This window comes from Phoenix dactylifera, chromosome 12 (assembly GCF_009389715.1).
Source record: "Phoenix dactylifera cultivar Barhee BC4 chromosome 12, palm_55x_up_171113_PBpolish2nd_filt_p, whole genome shotgun sequence".
NCBI classification, from domain to species: Eukaryota; Viridiplantae; Streptophyta; class Magnoliopsida; order Arecales; family Arecaceae; genus Phoenix; species Phoenix dactylifera.
The window spans coordinates 4014290-4041971 of record NC_052403.1 but is presented as its reverse complement, the minus strand read 5'-3'; the positions used below and the strand labels follow the sequence as shown (position 1 = coordinate 4041971).

The window sequence follows — 27682 nt, the reverse complement described above, 5'->3', positions numbered from 1 at the left end:
ATTTGGTGTCTGCTCAACTAGAACTATCTCTACGTCTAGGATTGAGGCTGATGCTGTGTTCTTTCACACTGCTGAATTGGGGCAAGTCCAAGTTGAGTCGCAATTAACTTAGGCTTGAGTTATGATCCTAGTCTGAAGTGTTCACTTGTTCCACGATAACATCCAATCGTTTTTTCTTCTATCCGATGGTATTATTAAGTCCCACCCCTCCTAATAGGGCGAGAGGGATCCCGTTTCCTTCCTCTTCGTCACCAAACGGCCAACCAATCTTCTTATCTTCACAGAGCTACAAATGCCATGGAAGCCATCAAGAAGCTCCATGCCCATCTCATTGTCACAGGACTATATAGATGTTCATCTGCCATGCCCAAAGTCCTCACCTCCTATGCTCTCTCCTCAACTAACCTAACCCATGCCCGTCTAGTCTTCGAGCAGATAGAAGACCCAAATATTTATACTTGGAACACGATGATCAGAGGATTAGCGCAAAGTGATACACCCAAAGATGCCATCTTTTTCTACAACCGAATGCGAGAAAGAGGTCAGGCGCAAGATAATCTGACCTTCCCTTTTGTACTGAAGGCCTGCGCGAGAGTTCTGGCAACTAGAGAAGGCAAAAGGATACACTCAAATGGCTTGAAACTTGGTTTGGTATCGGATGTCTTCATTTCGAATGCCTTGATTCATCTTTATGCCTCATGTGGCGACTTGAGCTGCGCAAGATTGCTTTTTGATGAAATGCCTGTGAGAGATTTGGTATCTTGGAACTCACTGATTTGTGGGTATAGCCAAAACAACCAGTTGAGGGAGGTACTGAGACTTTTTGAAGCAATGCAGAAAGAGGGAGTGACGGGTGATAAGGTGACGATGGTGAAGGTTGTTTCAGCTTGCACTCATATGGGAGAGTGGGAGCTGGCCGAATCAATGGTCAAGTATATAGAGGAGAATTGTGTGGAGGTTGATATTTACTTGGGCAATACTCTGATAGATTACTATGGCCGACGTGGATTGGTGGAATCAGCTCGAAGGGTATTCAGTGAGATGAAGGAGAGGAACATTGTAACTTTAAACACCATGATTACAACGTATGCAAAATCAGGGGATTTAGTTTCTGCAAGGAGGATCTTCGATAGTATGCCTGGGAGGGATTTGATCTCCTGGAGTTCAATGATTACGGGGTATTCTCAAGCAAACCATTTCTCTGAAGCACTGGTGCTTTTTCGGCAAATGCAGAAGGCAAAGGTAAAGCCGGATGAGATCGTGGTAGTTAGCGTGCTCTCTGCTTGTGCACATTTGGGTGCGCTTGGTCTAGGGAAGTGGATTCATAATTATATTCGAAGAAACAACATTAAGGCAGATATTTATGTGGGTAATTCTTTGATCGATATGTATTCAAAGTGTGGATGTGTGATGGAGGCATTCAAAGTGTTTGGTGGAATGAACGAGAAGGATACTCTGTCATGGAATTCAATTATATTAGGGTTAGCAAATAATGGCTACGTGGAAAGTGCATTGGAAGTTTTCTCTGATATGTTGAAGGAAGGATTTCAGCCCAATGATGTTACTTTCCTTGGCGTCCTGATTGCTTGTGCTCATAGTGGATTAGTTGATAAGGGGTTAGAATATTTTGAGAGTATGAAAGAAATTCATGGGGTGGTGCCTCAGATGAAGCATTATGGATGTGTGGTGGATCTCCTTAGTCGTTCAGGTGAACTGGAAAAGGCTCACAGATTTATCACATATATGCCAATGAGACCAGATCCTATTATTTGGCGGACATTGTTGGGAGCTTGCAAGGTATATGGCGATGTAACTTTAGCTGAGATTGCCACCAAGAAGCTTCTTGAGTCGGATCCTAGTAACAGTGGAAACTATGTTCTGTTATCGAATGCTTATGCAAGTGCAAATAGGTGGTATGATGCCATGAAAGTGAGGGAGATGATGGCAGATACCGATGTGGAGAAGATACCTGGTTGTAGCTCAATCCAAGTTAGTAACTTGGAAGGGGAGTACAAAACTGCTAAAGTTCCAATCTTGACAAAGAATCAAGTTGCTGTTGCCTGATATACTTGGGTTCCATGATACTGATTGATGGACAACCAAATTAATGGCATTAGCATGCACTTCAGAGTTTGAGGAACAGGGTTCCATTCCAGAAAGCCTAATTATTTCCTGAACAGTAGCCCGTCAACTAGATATATAAAGCAAGCAGATAAAATTAAAGAAGGCTTTATTTTTTGAAAACTATAAAGAAAGCTATGTTTAAAACTCAGAAATCATATTTGTTAGTTACACTAGTTCAAAGCAAGTCAGAAAAAATGCAGGAGGAAATCTGTTTGACAGGCTAATTGAACATCTGTGCATAGTGAATCCGGACGAACATATGGAACAGGAACTACATCAGGCTTTACCAGGACACAGAGCTCCTTGTAAATCAGAATTGATTCAGGAAAAAATCAACCTAGGTGATTTGGAGAGTGTAAATTTGATATAGACCCTGCTTTTCTTTGCTAAGCATCATGTGGCAAACTTCAAGGGTGGCTGAATGACTTGTGGACCATGCTGACATTTACTCTTGATCATCGTTATCATCATGTTTTTGATGAAAAGAAGAATCTCCTAATCCTTGAAAGAACCTGGGCATGGTCTTATTCTTCAGCAGACAACGTAGCAGAAACTGGAAAGACAAATAAACTTCTGGTTCTGGCTGTGACAACAGGTACATTGTCAGTCAGGAAGACCCAAAAAGATTTACACTGTAACTTGCAAAACTGGACATTACAAGGGAATGGGTGGAGTTTCTTTTTTTCGCTTTCCCATTTATAATTATAAGAATTTTAGCTTTTTCTGGAAGTGATTTGTTACCTCTCAATGCAATAGATGCTTCCAATGAAAAATTATGCATCCATTCAATTTTCTTCTATCATAATAAATTTGATTCTTTCATTTAAAAACATACTGTCGAATCAGCTGATGTAGGATCTAGTGATATCTCTATCTATTCTTAACCTTGGATACCGGTGCTCTCTTTGTTGCCGGAATTTGAGACTGTGAAAGAATCATCCAAAAACTATTTATAGGCACTGCAGTTATGTTTGTAGAACTCAACAATACCAGTACCTTATACTGCTCTATCACTGAAGTTCTTATAGCTAATAATATAAAAGCATGATGATAGTCTTTGCTGACAAAAACAGATTCAAAATTAGTTCTCTTTGCTCCAACTTGTAAAGTATGGAAAGCCATATCTAAATTCATTGGTCTCGAATAAATTGTAGTCTAAATTATGCCAGGAAGAGGACAACCTAGCCATCCTATAAGACAAACCTTTTATGGATATCTATCATGGCCTCAAGTTCTAACAAGTGAGGAGCAGGTCAATTAGATAACCTGAATCAGTGAAAAAATAAAAATTCTGGCCAACATAAAAGAAACTGCTGTTAAAGACCACTTGCAGTAATTAGAGAGAAAATTTTCTCCAGTCCATTTAACTTAATATGATACAATTCCTCAAGCTCTACTTTGAGCTGTTCGAGGAATGTTAATTTTTCTATTTGAACTGTTACTGCTCGCCATGTATTGCGAGAGTACCAGCCTAACAGCATTGTTAGTATTAGAAGAGCCCGCCTATTTCACGAAGCAAAGGATTGATCTCCTATTTCATGGTGATCTGCGTGTGCAAAGAAAAACAAAGTTAGGCCCATTGTTTATATTTTGGTACATTTACTTTGGAAAACATAGTACATGATAAAGTGTTTCTTTGTATACATTAAAATTTAAATAAGTTACATCTTCTGTCTTCTCAAGCAGTTATTGTTGAAATGTCGACTTAATTGATCAAATTCTGAGATCGGACATTCTGTCATGGTCTCCCAATTATAAGCACATGATAGCATTGGCCTGTGATATGTTGATGGAAGTTCGATGTTTGCTGCTCTACACTTGGATATTGAAACTAGATAAGGTACCTAAGCATGATGGCTGGTATTTGAAAACAAAGCTAGTTGGCTGTTACATGTTTATTGCATTAATCTTTCCTAGTCTTTTCTTAACTCTCTTACTTTTTTCCTAACTTTTGTCTTTTTTATATATGTTTCGGACACACAAATCCAGTTCATGGCATAGCAATCCTGTACTGTCTAACCAGTAATTGTAAGCAATGGTGTTGTTCCATAAGAAAACAGTGTAAATGAAGAACAGCCGGACTTGATAGTCACTAGAGATTTGAGCACACTAAACCAGGAGATATTATAAGTATGCATAGATAGTGGATAAAGAATACTTTTCCCCTGACACAAGCCATTTAGAGGAATGCAATCTCACAAGAAAGTAATGCTGCTTCTTACCATCTAATGCCAGAATCCTGGTGTGACAGTGATGGTAAATAATATCATGAACCATAGTTCCACCAGGCAGTAAATCTTCCTTGGAGTCAGGCAATTTGCATGAGCATAAAAACAAGTACTGATGTTACTATGGTTGTAGTCTTGTAGAGGAAGAAAAATGCAGCTAAAGAACACAAAATATACTTTAATATAGGGGAAAAAAATTCCTGCGGGCCTTCTTGCTAAGCTTGGAGTAAAAAGAGAATTAAAAGATACCTATCAAAACAAGTTTGATTTAAAAATATCGATCCTGTCGAAGTTTTTCTCTGTATGGTATTCTTGGAAAAATTTACCCTTCTACTGTTTTAGTTATGTCGACATGCAGTCATGTTTCAATTCATTTCATCTAACAGCATAGTCTTCAAGCTTTGAGAAGGCTTTCTCTTACATGGCATAGCTTTGCATGCTGGTGGAGGTCAGCTATTTTTTGCAAACGCTTATAAAATGATGCATGCAGAAGTAAAATTTCTATTATGAAATGCTGTACTCTTGTGTTTTATGTTAATTGGCATATCCTTGCTTGACTGCTAGTGATTCCTAAAGTGCATCCTAGATTCACCATAATTACAAGAGTTTTTTTTTTTTTTTTGCATCTCAAATTTAACAATTTGATCTTTATTACTTTCACTAGCTGTTAGAATAATACAATGGAATGTTAATGATAAAACATTCTTATTCCAACTCTAAAAGCATCTATACTATTTAAACTAAAAAACTTCAGAAATTTCAGTTTTTCAATGATTAGTAAAGCCTTACTGTCAGACATAAATGTTCCTAAGGTATTATGGCTAGATGAACATGGTAGTATCAACATAAACAGAGTAACCAAGTGCTATTCATAATATATATATATATATAGGTTGCTCTGCAAATGAGGTAGCTGATACTTTAATTGCCGGCACTGTCAATGGAGAGATCTAGATCCCTTCAAGCTCTCATTGAGTTTCAACTATATTTTTTTCTCTATTAATTCTACACAGTTTCTCTCATGATGAATTCATAATATTTTCTGGACATTGTTCATTCTCATTACAATAAGAAATAAATGAAATGGCATCATTGATATACCTGCATATCTTCCTGGATCGATGAATCCAGGCCATTGCAGATGGTAGGACTCCAAAGAGAATGTTGCATATACTCCAGCAAAATCTAGAGAGAGAAAGCTGCACGGAAGAAAGAAGCAATCAAGATGGGAATGTAAGTATGACATGTCACAAGGATACCACTCATACTAGACCTAGCATCCAGAAGTACCGTTCCATTTGTGCTCTTACTGCTAAGACCTCCAACAGGGCTTTCACTAAGAACTCCCATTGCCTCCTCTTGATTCAGTCCACTGGAGAGCATCTGAGGCTCCCCTCCAGAAATAAAAGCTTGCGCAAAAGTCCTGACCTTTTTGCTACCTCTGGTTCCCATTTGGAAAAGTCACTACTTAGAGAACATTCCATCTGTTTCTTGTGAAACCTCTCTGCAATCAACTTTACTGTATCCACTAGCTGCTTTGGAAACCTGACAGAATAACCAATCAAACTTGCGGCCAGTGCGGCAAATGCAAACCTGGAACAGCAGGCAAGGCAGAGGAGGAGTTAGCAGAGAGCAACAGCTTAGCGACATCCATGACCTTAAAACAAGGAAACAGAGCATGAGCTATGATTGGATTAATCGAAGGAAACTGCCGAACAACAAGAGAAACCAATGCCAGAGGTGCATGCAGTCAAAAGAGAGAAGCTGAGGCTGGCATAGACAAAGGCGACAGAAGCTCCAAAAGTTGGCCCCATGGTTTCGGTTGGCAGAGCTGTGAAGCCCGCCTCCTTCATCCTCTTCCATGGCGACGAAGCTGAGTTCCACAACCAGGACAATCAAGGAGACCACAGACCCACGAGAGGATGATGGCTATGGTGGAAGTACCAGGCCCTGATCCAATGATGGCCGGGGGAAGGCTGAGCATTTCCAGGCCCGACAGCAATGCCTATGATCAGACTGACAGCGTCCAGAAGCTCTTATTCTTGATTCCATGGTTGAGAGAGCTTAGATACTATCATTATTTTGCTTTACAGTTTTGCCAGATTGCAGAGAAGAAACCAGATGTCCTGTTCCTCCAAGTCAACTACGAGCAGAGCCACAAGCCACAAGGTTGCTTATGTTGCTTTAGCTGCACAAACGCAACAGTAAGTTGTTCCTTCGTTCTTTGGAGAAATTTCTTAGTTCTTCGATTTTATTTTACTGGCAACTTCAAATCTACCTCTTTGTGAAACACTCATTATGTGTTTGGAGGGAGGGAGGGCTTAGGACTTAGCTCGGTCATATGCTTATCTAGAGGAATTTGATCGAGTTCTGAGAGAATGGGTTATTTGTTCTCCCCCACTCTTAAAAATAGCCAAGAGTGACATCTAATATCCTGTGTTTTTCTTCTACCAGTTTTCTTCTTTTTCTAAAGACTTACCTACAGTTCTGAGGCTTGTTTTTAATTCTTTTGCAGATCAAGAAATTTAAAGATGCATTTTGCTAAACGCAACGCAGGGAGGTGGAGCCGTGGGCCAGCCAAGGATCTTGAGGAAAAAGAGAGCTCTTGGCTCTGGCCGCAAACAAAGCTCTCTCCTTCAACTACTCGGAGAAACCATTGCTGCTTCCCACAGCATATGATATCGCAACTTCGGGATGCCCCAAATTCCCAGCCTCTACAATCCCAGTAGCCGTTAAGAGATTCTGAAGATAAGAACCTTGTCGCCGCTTAAATTAGATTTGGTGGTGGTGGACGAGAGAGATCCCATTTTTGATCTCTCGCTCTTTAGATTCTCTTTTCTTTTTCTTTATTTATTTATTTTTGTACAGATTTCTTTTTAGGTGCGGCCTGTGCACTTTGCTATCTGTAAGTAGGAGGAGGCAATAAAAGAGAAAAACTTGATTATCTTATTGTTGCTTCTACTTTAATAATTGTTTGCACGCTTTAAATTGCAGGAATTTCTGGTGGAGATGTTATGATGGGCTTACGTATGTCCTATTAACCTAAGATCCAGGCAATGCTAAGCAATTGAGCATCAATCGCAAGAAAGATGAGCGGCTGCTCTTGCTTCAAGTTAAATGCTGGTTAGAAGAGGTGTTTGTTGTTGCTTCGAGCATGGTTTAGACGAACAAAGTGGAAGGGAAATGCCTACGTCTCCCGCGCAAGAATTTTACCTCACATGAACACAACTTCGCAAATTTTAAATTTTTTGGAGATTTGATGACGAAATGATTTCAGAGTAATGAAGCAACAGCATGCAACTTCAAGAAAGCCCTCAAAATCACACTGCAGCTCTCCTACACGCTTCCATGCCAACGCAACGGAACATCGGAGTCATACATCAGGCAAGAGAACAAGAGAATCCTGTCATGGTGGAGCCACAGAATGGCATAAGCAACAAGCGGAGAACCATGTTTCTGGATACATGAAATAATAATGAGTCTATGATCATGGGAATTCATAACTGTCTGAACACAACCAACAGCAAAATAAGTAAAATCCCATATCAGGTGAAACATTTTCATGCGTAACTCAAACAATCCAGTTTGCACATTTTGTTCGCTGCTATATTTAAATCAGTGCATGGAGATCAACAGGTATCCTCAAATTCAAGAAACTCAATTATAAGATTCCCAATAGGTTATACTATCATATATTACTCAAATAAGTCATCCCTGTGTCAAGGCAAACCTGGACTGCTAATAAACTGCTAATAAAAGAAACAAACATGTTGGCATCATGATTAACTTGCTGACGTTAACCAAGCCCAGATAGATGGATCTTCCGCAACGCAAGTACACATTTTTTACCGCTAGAAGCACAAGTTACAAGATATTATGTCCTCTATTATTCCCAGGGTTACAAACTTTCCAAAAGACTCGATATTCTCTAGCATCGAGTAGAGAAATGCGATTATTACCCACCGGACAGGATGAGGAAGAAAATAACAAGAGCATGTTCTACATAATGCACTTAATCAATATACCAGCGAATGAATAGAGAACCAAAAGCTGACCAAACTCATCCGATCGTCTCACGCAGGCTCTACCGTCCGAATGTTTGGACCTGTTATTCCTTCTTCAAGTCTGTCTTTGGTTATTTCCACAAAATGGCCGATTGTTTCGTAAAACTGCTTCAACCCAGACAAGGGAAGGATTATAGATGAACGATCTGCCCCAGCAACCTAAGTAATATGTGCAGAAGTAGCAAAATTGTAACACAATGAAGGGGGAAATAAAAGAATTAATGTAGTGTTTGAAATAGAAGTCCTTGATACCTCAGATATCCTCAGGAAATGACCCCTGTTGTTGCTTCCCAAGTCAAAGGAAAATCGTTTCTGATCAGCTCTGATTACTTTTGATAGCCCCAAGCTTCCAATTTCACCCTGCGGGGGCAGCTCAACTAATCTATCAAGATTCATATCAGACCATGCAACTGATTGGGCACTATGGCCTGAAATAAATCCAGCACCCACATTATCTGAAAGCCCTTGAAGATGCTCCGAAGTTTCCATATGTTGCTGTTTTCGCATTTAAATGGAGCACCCATGACACTCGGAGCATATGACAAGTTTAGGATGTCATGGACTGAATATACAAACAAAACAGCTCAGATGTTACCTGATTGGGTACAATGAAAAGCCGTGAAGCTTCATCATTTATCTCTAGCAAAATGTTCCTAAATGCAGCCCATCCTTCTTCTCCCAAGCTTCCCGCAGGAACGATTATTGTACTACGATTTCTGCCAACAGAAGCTTCTGAAATCTAATTTCAGCAAGCATTTTCATCAGCTTCTATCATAGGCCAAGAAAGTCTGTTGAGCCGAGCATTTAAATAAATATATATTTAATAAGCAAGATATGATCTTACATCAGAAAAATAGACAGAGATGGACTGGCACCAATCCCTTAAAACTTTGCCTTCCAATTAAAGGCTACTGTTTCAGGATACAAAAGAAGCCCTGTTAAAAGATTGCTGACCCTGAAGCATGATAGACTGTAAAATTCTTACTGCTATATATCTTCCATACATGAATCACCCAAAAAGCTTTCAAGTGTTGATCATCTCCGATCTCTAAAGGAAAATTCAGAAGCCTGGATAACCCTAATGTCAAGTGGCCTTCACGATGGTTGTGACAGCAAGAAACAAATGCTAAAAGGACAATCAGAGAGGCAGAGACTTTACTAAATTCAGGAACCGAGTCGCTCCGCCGGAAAACCAGTACAGTGCCTGGTACCGGTTCCTCCGACCTTGATATGAACAGACAATTGGCTAGTGAAAAATTCTATCTAGGCATCTTCTGAGCACATGGGGGTGAGCCCAGAAAAATCATACTATCTAGCTTCCTTATAATGACCATTATCTCCAAAACTTACAAGTCAAACACATTGTCAAGAAGAAAATTTTTCATAACAAACATGTTAAATCTCATCATTTAGAGGCTAGCTTTACAAACCCTTTTTATTTTCATTCTAATTACAGGCTGGATTCTTTTTCAAATGAACCTTTCAGATCCCCCATGAATTAAGTACATGCATAGGAAACTAAAGCACAAGAATTTCAATCCGTTGAGTTGAGGCCTTTAACCATGTAAAACAGTTTCAACCTCTTAGAAGTTGTATGTGGAAAATAATTACACAAGCACATTATTATATACTTATTCTTCACTTCTGATTCCAATGCAGAAAGTTACAGATGCTGTACCCATGACATTACAGAGACAATGTTCTATTTTCTCATCATGAAAGGACATTGATAAACCACCCTCCAACAGTTAAATTATGCACTTGCAAACTTATTCAAACAAGTGCATTACTTCCAAATATTCGGGCAATGTTCGTGCGTTATCAATGACCGAGTGCATGCTAGTATAACAGTTTCAAATAAAACAATAACCATAACAAACCCCAGAAAAAGAAAAATTCTAAACAATAGAAAAAGTTAATCGCAAGCTAAAAGTTTGATAAAGCTGCCAAATGTAACAAAAAGTTAAAACCAAAAGTAAAGCGATGTAAGACAAAATCCGCAAAGATAGAATTATACCTTCAAAAAGCGCCCTCTTTTATTCTCTCCAATGTCAAAATAGAATACCTGGCAACAAAAACAACCGTCAAATTCTCAGATCCCCACAAGAGAACAATCCTCAGAAACAGACAGAAAAAAACCAAATTCCCAACCAAGTCTGGATTTTTCCTCAACCTTGGTATCAAGATTCAGCTCCTTGCTAAAGGCATTCCGCTCATCAGTATTAACGTAGTAAGTAAAGATATCAACGAACCAGACGATGCCGTTCAAGGGCACGATGATGGTGGATCTGGCGGCCGAGGTCTTCTCGGAGATCTTGAGGTACCTCCCACGGGGGTTCTCCTTCAGATCGAAGTAGAAGAGCTTGTGCTCGAACTGGAGCGTCTTGCACACCAGCTCCACGTCGTTCCCCCCGGAAGCCCCCTCCATCATCCCCTCTTACTCCAAGAGCCCCTCACCCTAGCTCCAAACCCTCAAAGAACAAAAAAAAAAACCGAGATGAAAATCTCAAAGACCACGCCAAGGAATTGGGATGGGAAGGCTAATTAGGTTTTCGGGCCGAGGCATTCCGCTGATGGTGATGGGAATTACGATTACGGCTAGGGTTGGGGGAGGGGGTTGGTGCCATGGAGTTTGAGCGGAGGCCATCGTTCACACTCGTTTCGCCCCCTTTTTTAACCGTCTCCTCGCTCTCTTGCTAACCCTCCCGAAGGAGGCGGTGTTTTTTTTTTTTTCAGCTCGAGGGAGAGGTTTATCGGTTTTTTCCGACCTGTGAAACGAAGCAGTACTTTTGTATCGAAGTGCTACTGGTCCACTGGTATCAAAATGGCGCTGGAATAACATACTCATACATGAGTAAGAAATTCAATAGAAAAAACCCACAAGTCAGAAAGAATATGCGGAAACTTGCGGCTTGCATCGAACATTTTTTGGTGGAGGGGCTCAGTGGGGCTGCTATGCAGGTAAGATTTCTTCTTCCCTTCCTTCTATTTTTCACCAAAAAAAATATTTATTTAATTAAAATTTTTAAAAAATAAAAATAAAATTTTTATGTTTTATAATAAAAATAATCAAAGATTAAAAAAATAATTTTTTACTAGTTAATTTTTTTTTTCAAAAATACTCCCTTGCCATCAAAATTTATGGTTAAAACATTGCCCTATTAGGTATTTCATATAATTTTTTCAAAAAATAAAAGCTACTTTTCTATAATTAACTAAAGATAAGTCGTTTTAGAATGTGTCAATTTTTTTCAATGATCAATTAAATATATTAAAATTATTTTTTTAAATATTATATTATTAAAGATTATTTTTTTAAAAAATATTTTAGTAAAAAAAAAACAAAAAAACAAGTCCAGAGTTCTGCTTGCAGTAAGATTTAAGAGAGCATGCAGCGCTAACATGCGCCAAGGGCAGCGGTCGAAGTGATGTCACATTGCCCCTTCATGGCTTCTGCTCCTGCAAAGGAAGGAAAAATTGCTGCTGGGAAGAGAGTTACAGAACATCTGTTTTTATCTACTCTCTGTAGATAAAATAAGGAATGGTTGCCATCTTTTCTGTAGTCAGATAGACAGCTTACCCTTTGTTTTATCTACTCTGCCCTTTTTTTCTTTCTTTCTTAAATTTGCATATGAGCTAAGATCTTTTGCAAGGCTGAACATGATATATATTGGCCTGTGAGAGTTGTGTTTGAAGGGTGAGCCTACAGAGCCATCTGCCTCTGTATTCAGAAATGATACTTTGGTTACCGACCTCGAGTTCTTTTTGTCTATGGTACACAACCTACGTACAAATACGGTTTCTATTTTACAGCATGCATACACCCAATTTCTTCTCTTGCATACAACTACAAAATGGTTGCTTTAGAGTAACACTGCAGGATTCCATGAATGTCAAATCCTTCTTGCAAGCTGAGGTCTGCTAGCTTCGGTTTAGGTTTGCACATCCAGTCTACCATTCATTTCAATTTGGCTTATCTTGCTTTGTAGGGCAAAAATAACCAAACTTTCTATGGATGGGGTTGGATAGAGTTGAAATTGAATAAGATACTACCATAGGCATATCCATATTTGTTTTATTTGATGAATGTAGATTTGAATATGAATATTAGTTTGCTAAAATTTATATTCATATTTATTTTAAATAAATATGGATGCAAATCCGATACTATAAATACGGACATATATTAGATAATTAAACTTTATAACCATAGAATCAAAGATATTACTAAATGGATAATAAATCAAATTAATAGCATGTTAATATGCTTATTTATTTTTCTAAAAAATTGATGAGTACTATATAAAATAACATAAAATTATAAATAAAATCAGATATTCAGATATAAATCAGATAGTTAACTATTCATATCTCTCCTTTTTTTTTTTTTTTTTTTTGACAGATATGGATATACGAGTGTTCAAATTTCTATTTATATCTGAATAAATTTGAATACCTAAATGGATTCCGATCCATTTTCACCCCTAGGATATGGCCACCTGGCCCAACAAAGTCCCCCTTGCTGCTTCCCAACTGGCGGCGGCATGCGTTCATTCACATGATTCCCATGGGTTGCTACATTCATGGGCTGTACGCGGCCATGAAGGTGACCATACATCATCCTCAGCGTCGCCCCATACACATTGGCTTACATTCCAGTAACGTGACTTTTAAAAAAAGACAGGTGCCACCTCATTAAAGACACGTGGCCCCTCGACCGATTCCCGATCCTCCCGCATATATGCACTAACTTTTGCTTTTAAGAATATTGTCCAGATAGAATTAAAAACGAGAGATAGATGATAAGAAGGAAACTGCAATCCATGAAAAAGTTCCATGAGAACCAACAACCACCGAACCATGGAATTCCTTTTCCAAAGGTCTTCAGATTTTGCAAGGCAGAAACACGAGAATGAGAATTAAATTAACTTAGCTATAATTCTCATATTCAGACTATATCGTTTCGATTTAAATTACATAATGCCATAGTCCTAGATTCAATGGAATTGGCACAACCGTCCAATAATGGATAACTAATACTATTTCATTGGTTCATGTATGTTATGAACCATCTTCCTGTCGAGCAATCAAACAAAAAATCAAGCTTAATGTGTAAACTTCTGGTTCTGGTAATCAAAGACAAAGCAGCACAAAATCATAGTACAACAGAAGCCCTGTACATTGAACTTTATCCAAAAATATTTCCAGGTCTTGAAATCTTAAAAGAGAGCTCATATTGAAGTCGTAAACATTGGCTGTCTCAGGCAGTGGATTATTGAATAGAAGGCCAAAAAAGGCACCTTACAAATGAGAAGGTACAACACTAGACAACAATTCAGATATATGAACCACATTCCGCATGTATCTGTCTTATGTCTAAGGATTCCACCTGGTTAGCACAATGAACTCTTTCCAAAAGACACATCAGGATTCTTGCGGAGTCTCAAATCTTGTAGGAGTGTCAATACCCATCATACAGCACAGACCTGATATTAATATTATGAGCAGAACAATCCCCTGAAAACCAAAAGCATAAACAATTTAAACTCAGTAGCATGTAGAAATTGTGAGTTCCAAGTTTATCTGGCATTAGAACGAATTAAATACTGAATTCAACCTCTCTCTACCATCTGTTCACTGTGGCTATACTATTTTTTCACAAGTCATCTTACTCATTAACAACAAAATTTTCACTTCACAGCAGTAGAATGGGATTTGATATTACACGATCTCGGCGACATGCTGCGAGCCGTACCTCCTCCGGTTCAGCCCGTTGTTCACCGAGCTGAGCCACGAGGTCATGCTGGTAGCGGTGAAGTTGCATGTCAGCATGTTCTACAGCACCACTGCGAGCGGATTCAAGGGCTTGGATCCGCTCTATTTTCTTATGAATCCGTTCTCAGGCTATGATGTGGTGTTCATGGAGAAGGTGGCCACTAGTTCTGTCGATGGGAAGCAGTGCAGCAGTCGTGAGGTGGCTAACTATGTGCAAGAGAAGATGGGGAAGGTGTTGGGTTTTGAGTGCACAGCCCTCACAAGAAGGGATAAGTATTTGATCTGAGTAATTGACCGACAACAAAATACCAATGAAATTAAATGATCAACTAAATTGATTAGAGGTAGAATGTCATTCACTCGGTAATATCATTATCTTTCAAATTTCTTTTAGAAAGTAAACTTATGTGCTCTATAGTTTAACCTACTAGATGTACACATGGGGATACAATATAAACATTAGGAAAGGTAACATTAATAGAAGCATCAGCATTCAAATGTCCAAAATATTTAATTATTAACTTAATGAAACAAAATAAACCACAGAAATCAGAACTTACGACAAAAACCCCTTCCAGAAGTGATGTTTTAATTTGACAAACTCCATCACAAAAGGTAGAATTAGCTGAACCATTGCCACTGGTGTCTTCTGCAAGAAACCTACTCAAAGACAGGTGAGTAGGGTATTGAAGTGACCTAAACGGCTCAGAAGCATAAAGAATTGCATATGTGGCACCAGACTGCTCCAGTGAACTGATTAGTTCAGATAAAACCTCCCCTGCAAATTTCATTTCGTCACATACAATTAAGCATAGTCTTCCATTTACCATAGAAGATCATCAGTAGTTATCTTATTTCAATCTAAATACCTTTTCGAGAAGTTCTTTTGAGAAGAAAACTTGATCTAACATACCTTCTGACTGGGTGGTATCCAATTCCTCAGAGCCCCCATTGCAGAAAACAATCAGATCCGTCTGCCCATTTACTCTTGTTTCCATCCTTGATCTCACGAAGTCCTTGGATTATTTTACAAAAATCAACATCAGTTACTAATATAAAATCAAATATTTAGTGTTATTAGTTACAGATTTATAGAAGCAATTTACATGTACTGAATGCAGGCCTTGAAGCTTCTTAAGGTCTTTGCCATTAACAGAACAAGAGTCCAAGTAAGCAATATGATTCACTTTTAATCCATGCCCACAATTTTCAGCAAATCCCGATATCAAAGAATTTTCCAGTGTGTCATTTTCCTCTGATACGGCCACATATGGAAATGCCATAGAAAAATTTGAACTTGTGAATGAGAGCTGGAGAAAAAGTAACTCCAAATGTTAGAACTTGTAAGCCTTCCACATAACTGAAAAATCACATCTTGCAAAAGATAAAAAAACACATATGGCAAAAGACAGGCAAACAAAGCGATGCTGATTACCTTTAACATGTCAAGCAAAACTTGATCCAGGTATTTAGTTTTAGAGATATCTGATGATTGCAACTACAGAGGAAGATAAAGTCTTGTTAGTCGGTGAAAGCAGGAAAACTAATTACTTTGATATTTGCACCAACCATAAATTCATCCCATACATTCACATTTGCTAATCACAAGATGAACAGTGGATGAAAACCAGACAATTCATCACTGTGGGAATTTACAGGTACAAAATACGTGAGACATTTTCATCCTTAATTATTAAAACATGCACCTATACAAGTGATCCAGAAAGCTAGTGCTCCTACAGAAAACTGGCAGTCCATGTTTCTATGGCAACAAACCCATTCTTTCTACCCACATGTAGGGCGAAGCGATATCTGAAGAAGCACTTACAAGAATAAACTGTAGCAAATACAGATGTCCTCACATACCATATCTGATAAATATAAAAGAAATGAATTCTTTACCTTTCTCCCAACAAAAACAAATGCAACATCCACATTCTCATGAAGGTCCTCCCCAGAGCACTGAGAAAAAAGGCCAAAGTCAGATAATAAAAACTTTAGTATCAAGCACTGCATCACCTCCCATAGCAGATCAAGCAAGAGATAATTATAATACATCAAATTGTAAGAAAAAGTAAGGTATCCAATTATCAAGTGGACAACTCACCACCATGTTTGACCAACCACCTTCAGACAGAACTGATTTAGCTAAATTCTTTGGGGAAATTGTGCGGTAGTCAACAACTTCTTTAACACCATATTGAGATGATCTGCAAAAGCATACAGTGTAGTTCTATAATATCTTCTATTGCAGCAATGTTTGGAAGAACTAAATCTGCCAAAATGGAAGAGTATGAACTTCAAACAGCCTAGCACTCTAAAATACCAGAACCTGCATTCATTAACATATAAAAAGGTGAAGTATGAAATATCATATATTATAGGGAAAATGGTCGAATTCATTATGTCAAACAAGTAATTCAGAAATATGGCATCACAGGTCACTGTTGTCCATGTTATTATTTCATATGTTCTAGCAACATCTTGAACAGAAATCAGCAATAGCAGACAAAATAAATGTGCAATGAGGTAAGTTTTCTGCTATTGTACGTAGATACGAAGATCACCGAATTGAAGACAGCCCTTAGAAGTAAATGGTAAAATAAATAAAGGAACAAAAAAAAGACAGAAAGAAGATGTGGTGAAGGAGAAGAAAGGTACAGACATGAGAATGGGAGAAGGGAAAAATGAGAAAGGAAAGGAGGAAGGTAACATGGTTCGGTGCTGCCTATATAGTCGTGTATCAAATATTGTTCATCCAGTCACTAAGTTGAGTAGCAATGATTCCCACAATAAGTGCTCAGTTATTATTACATCAGAACTAGATTTTGTCACATGCAATGCATGTGATAGACATAAGTCGGACTCCTAAAAAGTGAAGCCTACAAACAAAGATAGGTAGATAGATAGATAGATAGATAGATAGAGAGAGAGACAGAGAGAAGCTAAAAAGGAAAATCTCTCATGAGCCTGCAATACGAAAATTCAACTCTTAAAAGTTCTCTTCATGTATGATAGATAAAGGGCACATGAGCCTTTTTAACTTAAGACTGTGTAGTTCTGCTACAGACGATACACGAGCAAGATTTTTATGGCGGTTCTTCCTTAATAGGGCTGTTAATGCAAGAATGGTGCAAAACAATGAGGATATTCAAAGTATATCAAATAACGACCTTCAGGCCCTCAAAACTATGTGCAAAACTATCATCAGGCCAATTCTGTGATGAGAAAATCTAAAGTGACTAGAAGGCCTGGACCATAGGCCCAGCAATCAAAAGATATAATCAGACATCAGGATGGCTTGTTATCAGCCTTTAGTGTAGGCAGAAATAATCCATTATCAAGTCACCATTGTCCAGTCTCAACTGATGAAAAAAAAGCAAAAATCTAATCACTGTCACTTCCAAGAACCACCAGTATAGACTGCACAGACAAAAAATTCAGAGATTTGCAAAAATTACATAATTTTCCTAGCACATGCTGTAGTTATACTCCACCATGAAAAATATAAATTGTCAAGCCATACACAAGTTAATTGTTTGAGACCATTTATGACCACTTTTTGCTTAACTAGCTCAATAGTGCCTCTTGGGGTACTCACATGAACCTTCTCTTCACTAAATAACTTGGCAACTATCGTTTACTGGGTAAAATTGCTAAGCTTCCTTTTGTTCACAACAAAATGAAAGAAAGAAAAGCAAATGAATGGGGAAAAAATGAAAATTCAGAATTAATTCATCTTTGGTTGGAATAGGAAAATTGGAAATGATATTGTTGGCATATGGATTAGTATCCTCATTAAATAATGCATGAAGTGAGAAAATAATACATGGAAGGAGGCAGCAATTGGACTATTTGAGACAAGATCTCGATCGTGTCATAATATTACTACAAAAGCCAAAGCCAATCTACTAATGAATCGTAAGTATTACACTGAAGTTACAAAGATCTTAACATAGACCGTTCTCCTAGTAATACCAAAATCTACAAACAACAAAGAGAATAAATTAATACCCCAAATGGTGTGGAGACCACAGAAACGCAGGAGTCGTGGTAGGAAAGGACAAAACATGAGGGATTTGAGCAGCTATAAACACAATTGCGGATAGTACTGCCTTCACGCTCTCCATCTCTTCCTGCATAGCATTCAGATTAATAGTAACCAAACGATGACAAAGACAAGCCATAATTCCCACAGAATCGAAAAACAAGAACAGAATAAATTCCAAAAAAAAATGGAATTGTTACAGGAATAAAGAGATCCTAAAATCCCAAATCCACTCCAGAAAAAAAGCTGATTTTTATTGGCAACGAATAAAATCCGGGGACGTGCAGATCCAAATCATGTCAGTGACAAGATCGCCACAGGGAACTAAATCTATAAGAAACCTGATCAACCGCTCGCAGGCGTTATTATCGCAAGAAAAGACAATCTGAAAAAACCTAAAATTACACGCCCAAATGAATCAAGTATGTCTCTATCAGAAATTAGGGTTCTCGAGGAAAAGAGGAAAGATCGAGGGATCTCTGTGCCAACTGGAGAGAAGATGATATCAAGATCTTACCTGAAGAAGGGGCGATCCTTTTGTCTAGAATTAGGGTTTCCAGGGCCCTGGGGTTCGAAGTTTCTCTTCGGCCTGATAGGCCCTTCTATTATTATCGGACCGGCGAGGACCGAGGACCCAGATAACCAGGACGGCAGGAAAACGGCGTCGCTGTGCCGTTAAAGAGGGAACGATGGTATTTCGGTACTTAAAAAGAAGTTCGGAGGCATTTTTTGTTATATATGGACCCATACCGTTCGAACAGCTGGTTGGATCTGAAGCGCGGGTTGGAGGGATGAGGCTTATCGCTGCGGTCGTCCACGAACAGGTTTACCGGTGTGGTTCTTTTTCCTGCTACCTTGCTTCTAGAACGGTAAATTGAAATCAAGAAGGAAGCTCCTCTTACTAACAGAGTTCCGTCTCTGTTATTTTGGACAATTAAAAAAAAAAAAACTGCGAGTCTGTTCATCCCTCGATCCCTCTTGTTCTCCTCCTTCAGTATTCTTTTCTTTTATCCTTCTGTTGTATTTCAAAAAAAAAATATGATATTTATAGATATACAGTCCTCGGCCAGCTGATACAAACTTAACAACATTGAACACTTAAAGCTCAGGTGATATCGATGTATGATTTCCAGAACATGATGTTCACCGGTATACACTTTATGCATAGTTGATATATATCTAACAAATTTATCATTCACTGATCCAATACACATATCTAGTGGTATCGATACAGTCTTCAAAGGATGATATTCATCAGTACAAGATCTACGGCCGGTTGATACGTACTTACAAAATTAGTCATCTAGCGATCCAATATATACATCCATATAAATCGATATCCAGTAATAAAAGAAGGAGAAAGAAGAGAGGCATAGAAGTTATAAGATAGGGTAAATTAGTCATCCAACAATTCAATACATACATCTAGATAAATCAATATATAACAATGGAAGAAGGAGAAAGAAGAAGAATAAAGAGATACAAGTTAGCTGGATATACCCACTTTTTTCTTTCTTTTCTTGAGATAGTGTAGGAGTCCCCTCCTATCTTCTCTTTAGTTGCCATTTCAAAATCCGTGCCAGGGGTTCGTCATCTACAGGCAACAACTATGAGGGAGTCTGCTCTCGAACAGCATAAGAGAAGATCCACACGGACACTGTATCTTCCACCTTGCCTGCTTCCAAGGAGAGAAGGCTGCGATGCAAATGAAAGCCACGTATCCATAATTCATGAACAGCTGAAGCCCCGCTAAATATTAGGCACAAGCTTGTTCATCCAGTTAACAGGTCAAGGCTCAAGCGCCATCTAATTTCTTTTCCATCAAAAAGCGCCATCTTATTTTCTAGACTTAAAAACAGGTCAAGGCCCCAATCATTTCCAGTCTTATACTCATTTAAATGTTGGGGACCGTATGCCTCCCGTCTGGACACACTCGATGGGAACGCTATCTGGTTCAGCTGGCACTGAGATGGCGTAATCCATCCACAGCCACCAAAACAAAAGTGCGATTACACAAAGCAAAAAGATTTTCATCTCGCATGTGGGCCCATGTAACAGAATCCCTTCATAAAATTTTCGGCTTAATCCATCCGGACAAACTTTCTATCAATAGATAAGCCTTGTTTGGTGATCACTTACCATCATTTGATGGATGTTTCATCAGACTGTCACCATGGCTTTCTTAAACTTTTTCTTGTTATCTTATTTACTGTATATATTAGAGTTTCTACAATTTTAAATGAGATTTCTACGTAGGTTGAAGCTATTTGATAAAACATAAAAATCTATAATTGTACCACTATATATTCATGCTCAACTTTCTACTCTTATTCATCAACTATTTTTCGTTACGAGCAAGTCTTATAAATTATTGGATGGCAATTCCAGCAAAAACAATAGCCATTTCCTAATTTAATTAAAATCACCTATGATTCTGCTCCAGCGCAAGTGCTATAATGTCTAAACAAGAAAGGCTTATACACTTCAATCACTTAATAACAAATTTATAATCCATTACCTGATGAATTCTACAAATGGAGGATCTAGGTTGCAAAGTACCCAAAAACTGAACCAAACCCAAAACCAATCCAGTCCTCGCTTTCCTGAATGGAAATCCTGCACCATACTTCTCAACTACGAAATCTCTCAAATCAATATGCGTGGACTGTTTGAATCCTGTCAAAGTCATGCTTTTATCCTTCGAACATTCTTGAGGAAAAAGTACAAGTATCATATTAACCCACTACCGACGCCCACGGGAAGTAGTAACATTCACCATCTTAGCTATCTGTAGTTTGTTTAGCCTTGAAATGAAGCAGGTTACCAGCTAGCGCCGTTTAAATCATATTAGACTGTAAAATCAACAAGACTCTGGAATGTATAGAACAGGGAACTTCTGCCTCTGTCAAACAATTAAGATTTCAGATTTATGGAACAAGAGTAATAAACTGCAACCCTCAGAAGCGTAAATATCCAACCCAGATTTGCCCAAGTTTGATGCATTGTTTGGCAGCACTCGAGTTCAATTTAGAATCAGCTCTCCTGTCCAAATAAGCAGCCTGTGGTCATCCATAAACTGCACCCAAGATGTTCCTCAACTCAGCACCGTAAATTCTGAAAGAAATAAAAGCGATATAAACAGCCAAAAGCCCTCATCAAACCCTGACAGCTCAGCTAGCTCCTGCTACTAGGAAGAAAAATCACCAGTAGGAACCAAAATAGTAAGCAACGAAATCACAACAAAGCAGTGTGTCTCAACCATGTGATTGATAAGAAAAATCAAGTAATAGACTTGGTTTTGCAAAATACAACTGAAAAAGCAAAAATTGGAGAAACAAGCAAAGATGTTCATCGCTTCCCACCACCACCACCACCAAGCTTTGGGCCTTTAGGAGCTCTAGCCACGCTACTGCCCTTTGTCTGGGTCTTCTGGGTTTTTGTCATCAGCTCTGCCCTCTTAGCTTTCTTTTCATCCTTGGTCTTCTTTATACGCTCCTTGATCTCACTGCAAACGGCAAACCTAGTGTCATTTTCATGCTAGAATAACGTGTGCAAGTGCTAAACTACAGATATATAGCCAACATGCATCAAGTTATATCTTCTAGGAAATATTGCCAACATACTGATCCCAATGCTTAAACAAACTTCGATCAATTAAAAGTGCTCTAATACAATCAACCAGTTGGACAGAGCAACCAGTTGGGTAGAACTATACCGAAGAGCTGCTTCTCTGGCAGCATCGCGAACCTCGGATTTCTCAGTTCTCCTCTTCTGTATAACTTCCAGGGTAGCACCAACAATTGATCTTGAATATGGCTTCTTTGTGGCACGGCGTTTCTTTTTGATAGTTTCAGCATGAATGTCCTGCAGCCACAACCAGGCGAACAATTTTTGTCTTTAGCACACCTAAACACATTTTGTCAATCATGCGGCTTATCAAAACAGCAGCAGCAGCAGCAGCAGCAATACTATATTGAATATTGTATGTTGATATACATGATGCGAACTCAAGTTAAAAAGAGTGTTTCCCATCCTCATGAGTAACGTTTTAACAAAATAAGGAAAAAAACCATGCATACTGTGTGTTCCAGGCCCACCTTTATCTGGAAGGAATATTATTTATCAAACAACGGTGTCCATTCTAGGTTCAGTTGCAGAAGGCATGCTATACAGTTTCTGTGACAGGTGAGGAGCACACCTACTCAATTTGCTCAAGTGCTAGGGAGAACCATGACACCCTCCCAGGCAAGGTTAATAAAGGCAGCTACCTGATATTCTCTATGGCCACCTGGACAACAACAACTCAGACACCACCTAGCATTTAATGTCGTCACCCGAAAAGATCCTATTAGTATCTACGTACTTACACTATTATATGGTATGAACCTATTTCTACAATACTGATAGCTATTTTAAAAGTTATTGAAGAAACAGCTTATACAACTCTAGGTCAAACATGCATGCAAGCAACTTTTTTCATTGAATAACAAGAAAATTTTTAAAACTTATACTGAAAATGCAGCTGATGAGAAACTTTTGAAATGAAACGTAACTCTAGCCAGCCCAAAGATGACGTCGCAGACAAATTATATGAAAATTTTGACATAGTTGGCAATGAACACCCTTTCTATTCATTTGGCTCTCAATGCTGTATACTTTAGTGTCTAAATTTAGCACCAGCGACAGCAACAGTGACAGAGAGGGACTGGTACAATCCAGGCACCAACCTGGCTTCTTAGGCTGTCAGGGTTATCACCTTACAGCAGCCAAGTTAGGAAATCATATAACATAGGCAAGAAGAGGAAAGAAGTTCTCACAGCAGGAAGACTATCTTTTGACTCATATATTGGTTTATTTTCGGTATAATAAAGGGTTCGATTTTTAAAAAATATTATATATTTTTATGGGGTCTATTGCCAATGTTCAAAGGTTAATTGATCAAGAAATGTCATCAGATCATTCGACGGTCCTTTCTATGCTACTCTCAGTTTTTTAAGTTAAACGAGAAAACAAATTTATGGGGCCCACTTATGAAAGGATTAAGGGGCTAGACACTAGTAGAAGCTTTTATTTGGCTGACCATCTTTAGTTGATGAACGGCTATTTCTTGGGAAAGACCAAAGAGAGAAATTTTAGTTTCCTGGACTATATGACTCACTCCTAATTGAGTTTGTCTCAAGTACAAGTCTTTTTTTATCTCTTTTCTTTATTTTGGAGAAAAACAGAGAAGGCTTCCATTAATAGGTATGAGTGCAATGTTTCAAAAGAATAGGAAAGGCATTAGTTATTTTTTTCAAATAAAGAAAAAGGTTACAGTTTTAATGAACTACTCGCAGAACATAATTTCAGACTTTACTGGCTTCTCTTTTCTTTTTTAAAACGAAAAAAATACTGCTTCGGTGCTGAGATGTGGAACATGGTCCATTGGTCATGGACTTGACTTAGACTGCTAACATAGAAAATTAGAAATGTGCTTTATCCATAATTATTTAGTCAGATCCTAAAACAATTTCAGCCCTTTGATAATGTGAAATCCATTATTCTAGTCAGTTTTAAATCGCGCCTAGGGGAACATGGAAATCCTTCTTAACATAAAATAATGCAAAATCAATATACTATGACTCAGTATCTTTTAACTATATCTCAGCATAGACTACAGTAGACATGAAGAGAATCAGTTTTCAAACTCGCCTTCCCTATCTCTGCCAATCCAAAAACAACCTTTGCTAGTAGAGTTTTCTTTTGACTAAAATAAGATTAACGTTTGATTCCACTTAGCATTTTTATATCACTACTCCTGTCTTATATGTCCTTTCATGATGCATCTGTTGTCATGCATGTTGAGTATGACCATGGAAAAAAAGAAAGTACCACAACATGTCATAAAGGACTGCAAACAATTTCAGCATCTGACAAGTTGTGGGTTGACATTTACTTAATTCAAGAAACCAGGCAAGCAGAAACTTTAAAATTAATTACTTTAATGCAAACTACTATCACTACCATATTTTGGGCAAATAATCAATCATATAGTAGAATTTTATAAGACTTAGGCAATATGTATGTAGAGGACGGGCATTGATGCCACAGTAAAGCTGCTCCATTATGAACTAGGTGTCACACATAAAAACAACCTCTTCGTACACAGGGGTAAGGCTGTGCAAATTTGACCCTCCCCAAACTTTGGAATGGTGGGAGCCTGGTGCATTGGGATGCCCCTCTTAAGTGACATGTATGTGCCAACAAAAGGCAGCAAGAGTATAAGTAGCTCCCCATACTCTTGACTCAGATGCTTAAAATGCAACAGACGAATAAAAACCAACTCTTTCCTCAAGAAGTTAACATTTCCTAATTTAAACTAACAATTTATCCAAAACTTTTAACTAATGCACAAGCAGAGTTGTTTATCCTAAATTATGAAATTCTATATCATCTGCTTAAGTAGTCATATTTACTTCTACAGAACTCAGCTTGAAGTGGTCAATAAAAGTGTCAAATCAATATATATAACATGAAGGATCGCTATGGGTGCTGGAAAATTTTTGAGCGTGTAAAATGGACAGGCTAACCCATGCCTAGGATCAACTTTTTCAGGGGGATTTATGCTAGGCAAAATGTAAAAAGATCAAGTGATGAAAGTACCTTCTTGTGTTGCTTCCTATACATAGCTGTCCAGGTAAGCTTCGCAGGCTTCAGACGGTTGTGGAAGTAGCGCTTGCATTTTGAGTTGGCAAAAAGAAAGACCTAAAAGTAAACATATCCATTGGTGTCAACACAAAATGATAAATAATTGTGTTTTGATATCATAGCTCTTTTATATTACAAAATCTGAATAGTCTTACCTGGGAGTCAGATCGAACAAATCTAATGCCCTTTCCAGGGTATATCTTAGCACCACTAAAACGACAAAGTTCTGTCCTGCAGTTCAAGCACATTCTTTGAAAGTTAGTATTCCAGCACCCTTGAACAATGTTAGGGGGAAAAACCTAATAACTTGAGGTATGTAGAAAGAATGACATAACATGAGACTTCCAAAACAAAAATGTAGGTTTTTAAAATTGAACAATTACTAGAACTATGAAAATACGACAAAATTAACACAAAAGGGGGAAGAAAAGGGCCCAGGACATATTCATGGGAAAGGGCCAGTCATTTGTCATAATGTAAATAACAAAAGAAAAAAAGTGGGAAAATCCATGCATCAGGATGATGTCACATACTTCAGAACCATTCTTTTTTGCCTTCAGGTGACTTCACCACTTTTTCCTAAAGACAATCAATAAAAACAAGCAATCAGAATGCAGGAACCAAGCAACAGAAATTGCAATGAGAACATTCAAAAATAAAACGAATTTGCAATGAGAATTTTCAAAAATAAAACGAATTTGCAATGAGAACTTTCAAAAACAAAACTGATAACACGGGTCAAAGTTCATCATCCCGACGTTTCCATGAAACCATGGGTGGGAATCAAAAACCATGGGCAGCATCTGCCAGAATTATGGTATAATAGTTACATCATAGAAATATTCTTTGAAATTGAATAATGTTGGGTCTTTACAGGCAGCAAAAACATGACTTGTTAATTCTGCAAAGCGGATCCCCATATTGTTCTTGCACATTAAGATTAGGCAAATGTTCAATCATTATGAAACGAAGCCTCAGTACATGTGCAGAACTACAACCCACAAATATACAACAAGTGCAAGTTAGAAGGAAGATAGTAAGGCAAAAACCCATATGTCTGGAAAATAATAACATATTTAAGATTAGTAACATAACACCAGTCAGATATCAGTCTAAGCACGATAATTTGCAAAATTTGGAATGAAATGGATGCATTATATAATCACATGTTTGATGAAACAACGAGGAACTGAATAAAGATGGAGATCTCCCACCAACATTCAACGTAGCATATATCACCCATCCTCATATTTGACTATTAACCAAGACCAAATGGAAAACACTTCTCCGGCAATAAAAGGTCGACGTGAACTCTGGTCTCACTTATATAAGTTCATGAGCAAGAGAGTTCCATCAAAGAAAAAGACAAAAAACATCCTAGCATCCATCAAAATCTTGCTAAATGAGACTATCTAAAAGAAGAAAAAAAAAATATCATCAGAAACAAGTTCCATAACACTTGATAACTTACAACATACGCATCACCAAAAGTTTCACAAGCTTTAAGGAATACCTCCAAAAGTAGGGCTGAATCTTCATCAAAAAAAAAAAAAAAATACAAGACCATAATATTATTATACAGATATTTAAGTAACATAAAAATGGAGCCGCCATCCATAAGCAATCCACCTAACCATAACAGGATCTAAACTCGAGTGGGTCTCATCAAGAACCGATCTAAGCCAACAAGATGAACGACAATATCAAAAGATCAGAGAGAGCGGCTGGATTCAAATCCGACAAGCATTCGGAATCAACATGCCATGAAACCCTAACAAGTCATCGGATAAAATATATCTACCGAAACCCATGAATCTTAAAGCATTTCGTGATCAAAGGAGCTTCAGCAAACGTACTATTCTCCAAGAAAACGGGAAATCGGACCAACTCGATATTTAGATAGGAAGACCGAAGATGAGTTCAGAAATAGCGAACGGAATGAATTGACGAGGCTTGGAGACGCACCGTGAGGAAACCCTAGCGGCGGACAAAGACGGCCGAGGGAAGTACCGGAGCGAGGAAGGCGGAAGCGCTGGCAGCCCTTTTTTAGGGTTTTTAAGCTACTCCACGGCGACCGTGAGGGAGACACGAATGAATCAGGACCGTTCGATCAATGACCCCTCTGGATGGAGTGTCCACATAACGGTCGATGATAATAGAGGACCAGTGTCCGACGGATACGATTGTAGAAAATGGGTCTTTTGATTCAGGTCCAGCGCGGTCAACCCGCTTTGATGCGTACTCTAGTTCTGGGTTATTTAAGGGAACATCGAATGTATACTATTTTTCTAAAAATTCAGATTCTGTGATAAGGATGGATGTCCTTTTGTGAGGGTATACGTGCGCATGTGCACTAATTCATGCACGGATGCAACATGTTTCTTGTTTGTTTGTGTTTTTTTTCCCCCTCCTAAGACGAAAGGGGCATACCTAACGAGTATGATACATCCGTTAAAAAATAAAATACCTCGGAGTGCCAGAAGCACCTCTCCATCTCCAGCCCACAGGGTACTGCCAAAGTAACAGGCTACATAAGCAGCCTCTCAATCCGTAGCTCCATTGGCTTCGCGGTATACATGTTTGGCCTGAAATACCCCTCTATCCCTCATCATATCCAAATGTTCCGGAGTAATGGGTGGTCACAGCCGTTACCCCTTGGACCCCTCGGATCCAATGAGTAACGGTGGCTAAGTCACTCTCCAGGATGATGAACCTAGCTTGTAACACGCACCAGGCATGACAAAGGTCCGCCCAAG

General features: G+C 38.4%; 4 protein-coding genes across 6 annotated transcripts; 1 reads left to right on the top strand and 3 right to left on the bottom strand.

Moving 5' to 3' along the window:
* The first annotated feature begins 59 nt into the window (after positions 1 to 59).
* On the top strand, positions 60 to 7301 carry LOC103705889 (pentatricopeptide repeat-containing protein At2g22410, mitochondrial-like). Of its 3 annotated transcripts, none has more exons than XM_026804187.2 (4): positions 60 to 2719; positions 5484 to 5585; positions 5721 to 6556; positions 6868 to 7301. In XM_026804187.2, exon 1 carries the CDS (start codon positions 298 to 300, stop codon positions 2062 to 2064), a length of 1767 nt encoding a protein of 588 aa, XP_026659988.2. In that variant the 5' UTR covers positions 60 to 297; the 3' UTR covers positions 2065 to 2719; positions 5484 to 5585; positions 5721 to 6556; positions 6868 to 7301. The 3 variants fall into 3 exon arrangements, with proteins under 3 accessions (XP_026659988.2, XP_026659987.2, XP_017697991.3); XM_026804186.2 differs by having other exon boundaries at positions 5681 to 6556; XM_017842502.3 differs by having other exon boundaries at positions 5484 to 6556.
* Positions 7302 to 8173: 872 nt separating this feature from the next.
* Positions 8174 to 11162, bottom strand: LOC103705888 (transcription factor Pur-alpha 1-like). Its single transcript, XM_008789773.4, has 5 exons — positions 10590 to 11162; positions 10434 to 10481; positions 9012 to 9155; positions 8669 to 8911; positions 8174 to 8575 (listed from the first exon to the last, which is right to left on the bottom strand). The coding sequence occupies exons 1-5, from the start codon at positions 10845 to 10847 to the stop codon at positions 8426 to 8428; spliced, it is 843 nt and encodes a 280-aa protein (XP_008787995.2). The 5' UTR covers positions 10848 to 11162; the 3' UTR covers positions 8174 to 8425.
* A 2277-nt stretch (positions 11163 to 13439) lies between these two features.
* On the bottom strand, positions 13440 to 18890 carry LOC103705992. The gene is made up of 9 exons (XM_039132351.1): positions 18757 to 18890; positions 18206 to 18327; positions 16299 to 16401; positions 16094 to 16153; positions 15627 to 15689; positions 15298 to 15501; positions 15105 to 15207; positions 14752 to 14969; positions 13440 to 13933 (listed from the first exon to the last, which is right to left on the bottom strand). Exons 2-9 carry the CDS (start codon positions 18319 to 18321, stop codon positions 13841 to 13843), a joined length of 960 nt encoding a protein of 319 aa, XP_038988279.1. The 5' UTR covers positions 18322 to 18327; positions 18757 to 18890; the 3' UTR covers positions 13440 to 13840.
* Positions 18891 to 21473: 2583 nt separating this feature from the next.
* On the bottom strand, positions 21474 to 27033 carry LOC103705887 (60S ribosomal protein L24-like). The gene is made up of 6 exons (XM_008789772.4): positions 26892 to 27033; positions 25460 to 25505; positions 25082 to 25157; positions 24882 to 24983; positions 21955 to 22103; positions 21474 to 21744 (listed from the first exon to the last, which is right to left on the bottom strand). The coding sequence occupies exons 2-6, from the start codon at positions 25468 to 25470 to the stop codon at positions 21588 to 21590; spliced, it is 495 nt and encodes a 164-aa protein (XP_008787994.2). The 5' UTR covers positions 25471 to 25505; positions 26892 to 27033; the 3' UTR covers positions 21474 to 21587.
* Positions 27034 to 27682: the final 649 nt, after the last annotated feature.

What these genes read in the sequence shown, in the direction of transcription:
- LOC103705889 (XM_026804187.2), top strand. Translation starts at nt 298, where the DNA reads ATGGAAGCCATCAAGAAGCTCCATGCCCATCTCATTGTCACAGGACTA.
- LOC103705888 (XM_008789773.4), bottom strand. Translation starts at nt 10,847, where the DNA reads ATGATGGAGGGGGCTTCCGGGGGGAACGACGTGGAGCTGGTGTGCAAG. An exon ending in TTTTCATTGTACCCAATCAG is followed by an intron (nt 8,912 to 9,011) that starts GTAACATCTGAG and finishes ATGCGAAAACAG; the next exon opens with CAACATATGGAAACTTCGGA. An exon ending in ATTTCCTGAGGATATCTGAG is followed by an intron (nt 8,576 to 8,668) that starts GTATCAAGGACT and finishes CATATTACTTAG; the next exon opens with GTTGCTGGGGCAGATCGTTC.
- LOC103705992 (XM_039132351.1), bottom strand. Translation starts at nt 18,321, where the DNA reads ATGGAGAGCGTGAAGGCAGTACTATCCGCAATTGTGTTTATAGCTGCT. An exon ending in TGGTCTCCACACCATTTGGG is followed by an intron (nt 16,402 to 18,205) that starts GTATTAATTTAT and finishes ATGCTTTTGCAG; the next exon opens with ATCATCTCAATATGGTGTTA. An exon ending in TTGTTTTTGTTGGGAGAAAG is followed by an intron (nt 15,690 to 16,093) that starts GTAAAGAATTCA and finishes CTTCCTCTGTAG; the next exon opens with TTGCAATCATCAGATATCTC.
- LOC103705887 (XM_008789772.4), bottom strand. An exon ending in TTGTTCGATCTGACTCCCAG is followed by an intron (nt 24,984 to 25,081) that starts GTAAGACTATTC and finishes GTTTACTTTTAG; the next exon opens with GTCTTTCTTTTTGCCAACTC. An exon ending in GCCAGAGAAGCAGCTCTTCG is followed by an intron (nt 21,745 to 21,954) that starts GTATAGTTCTAC and finishes TGCCGTTTGCAG; the next exon opens with TGAGATCAAGGAGCGTATAA.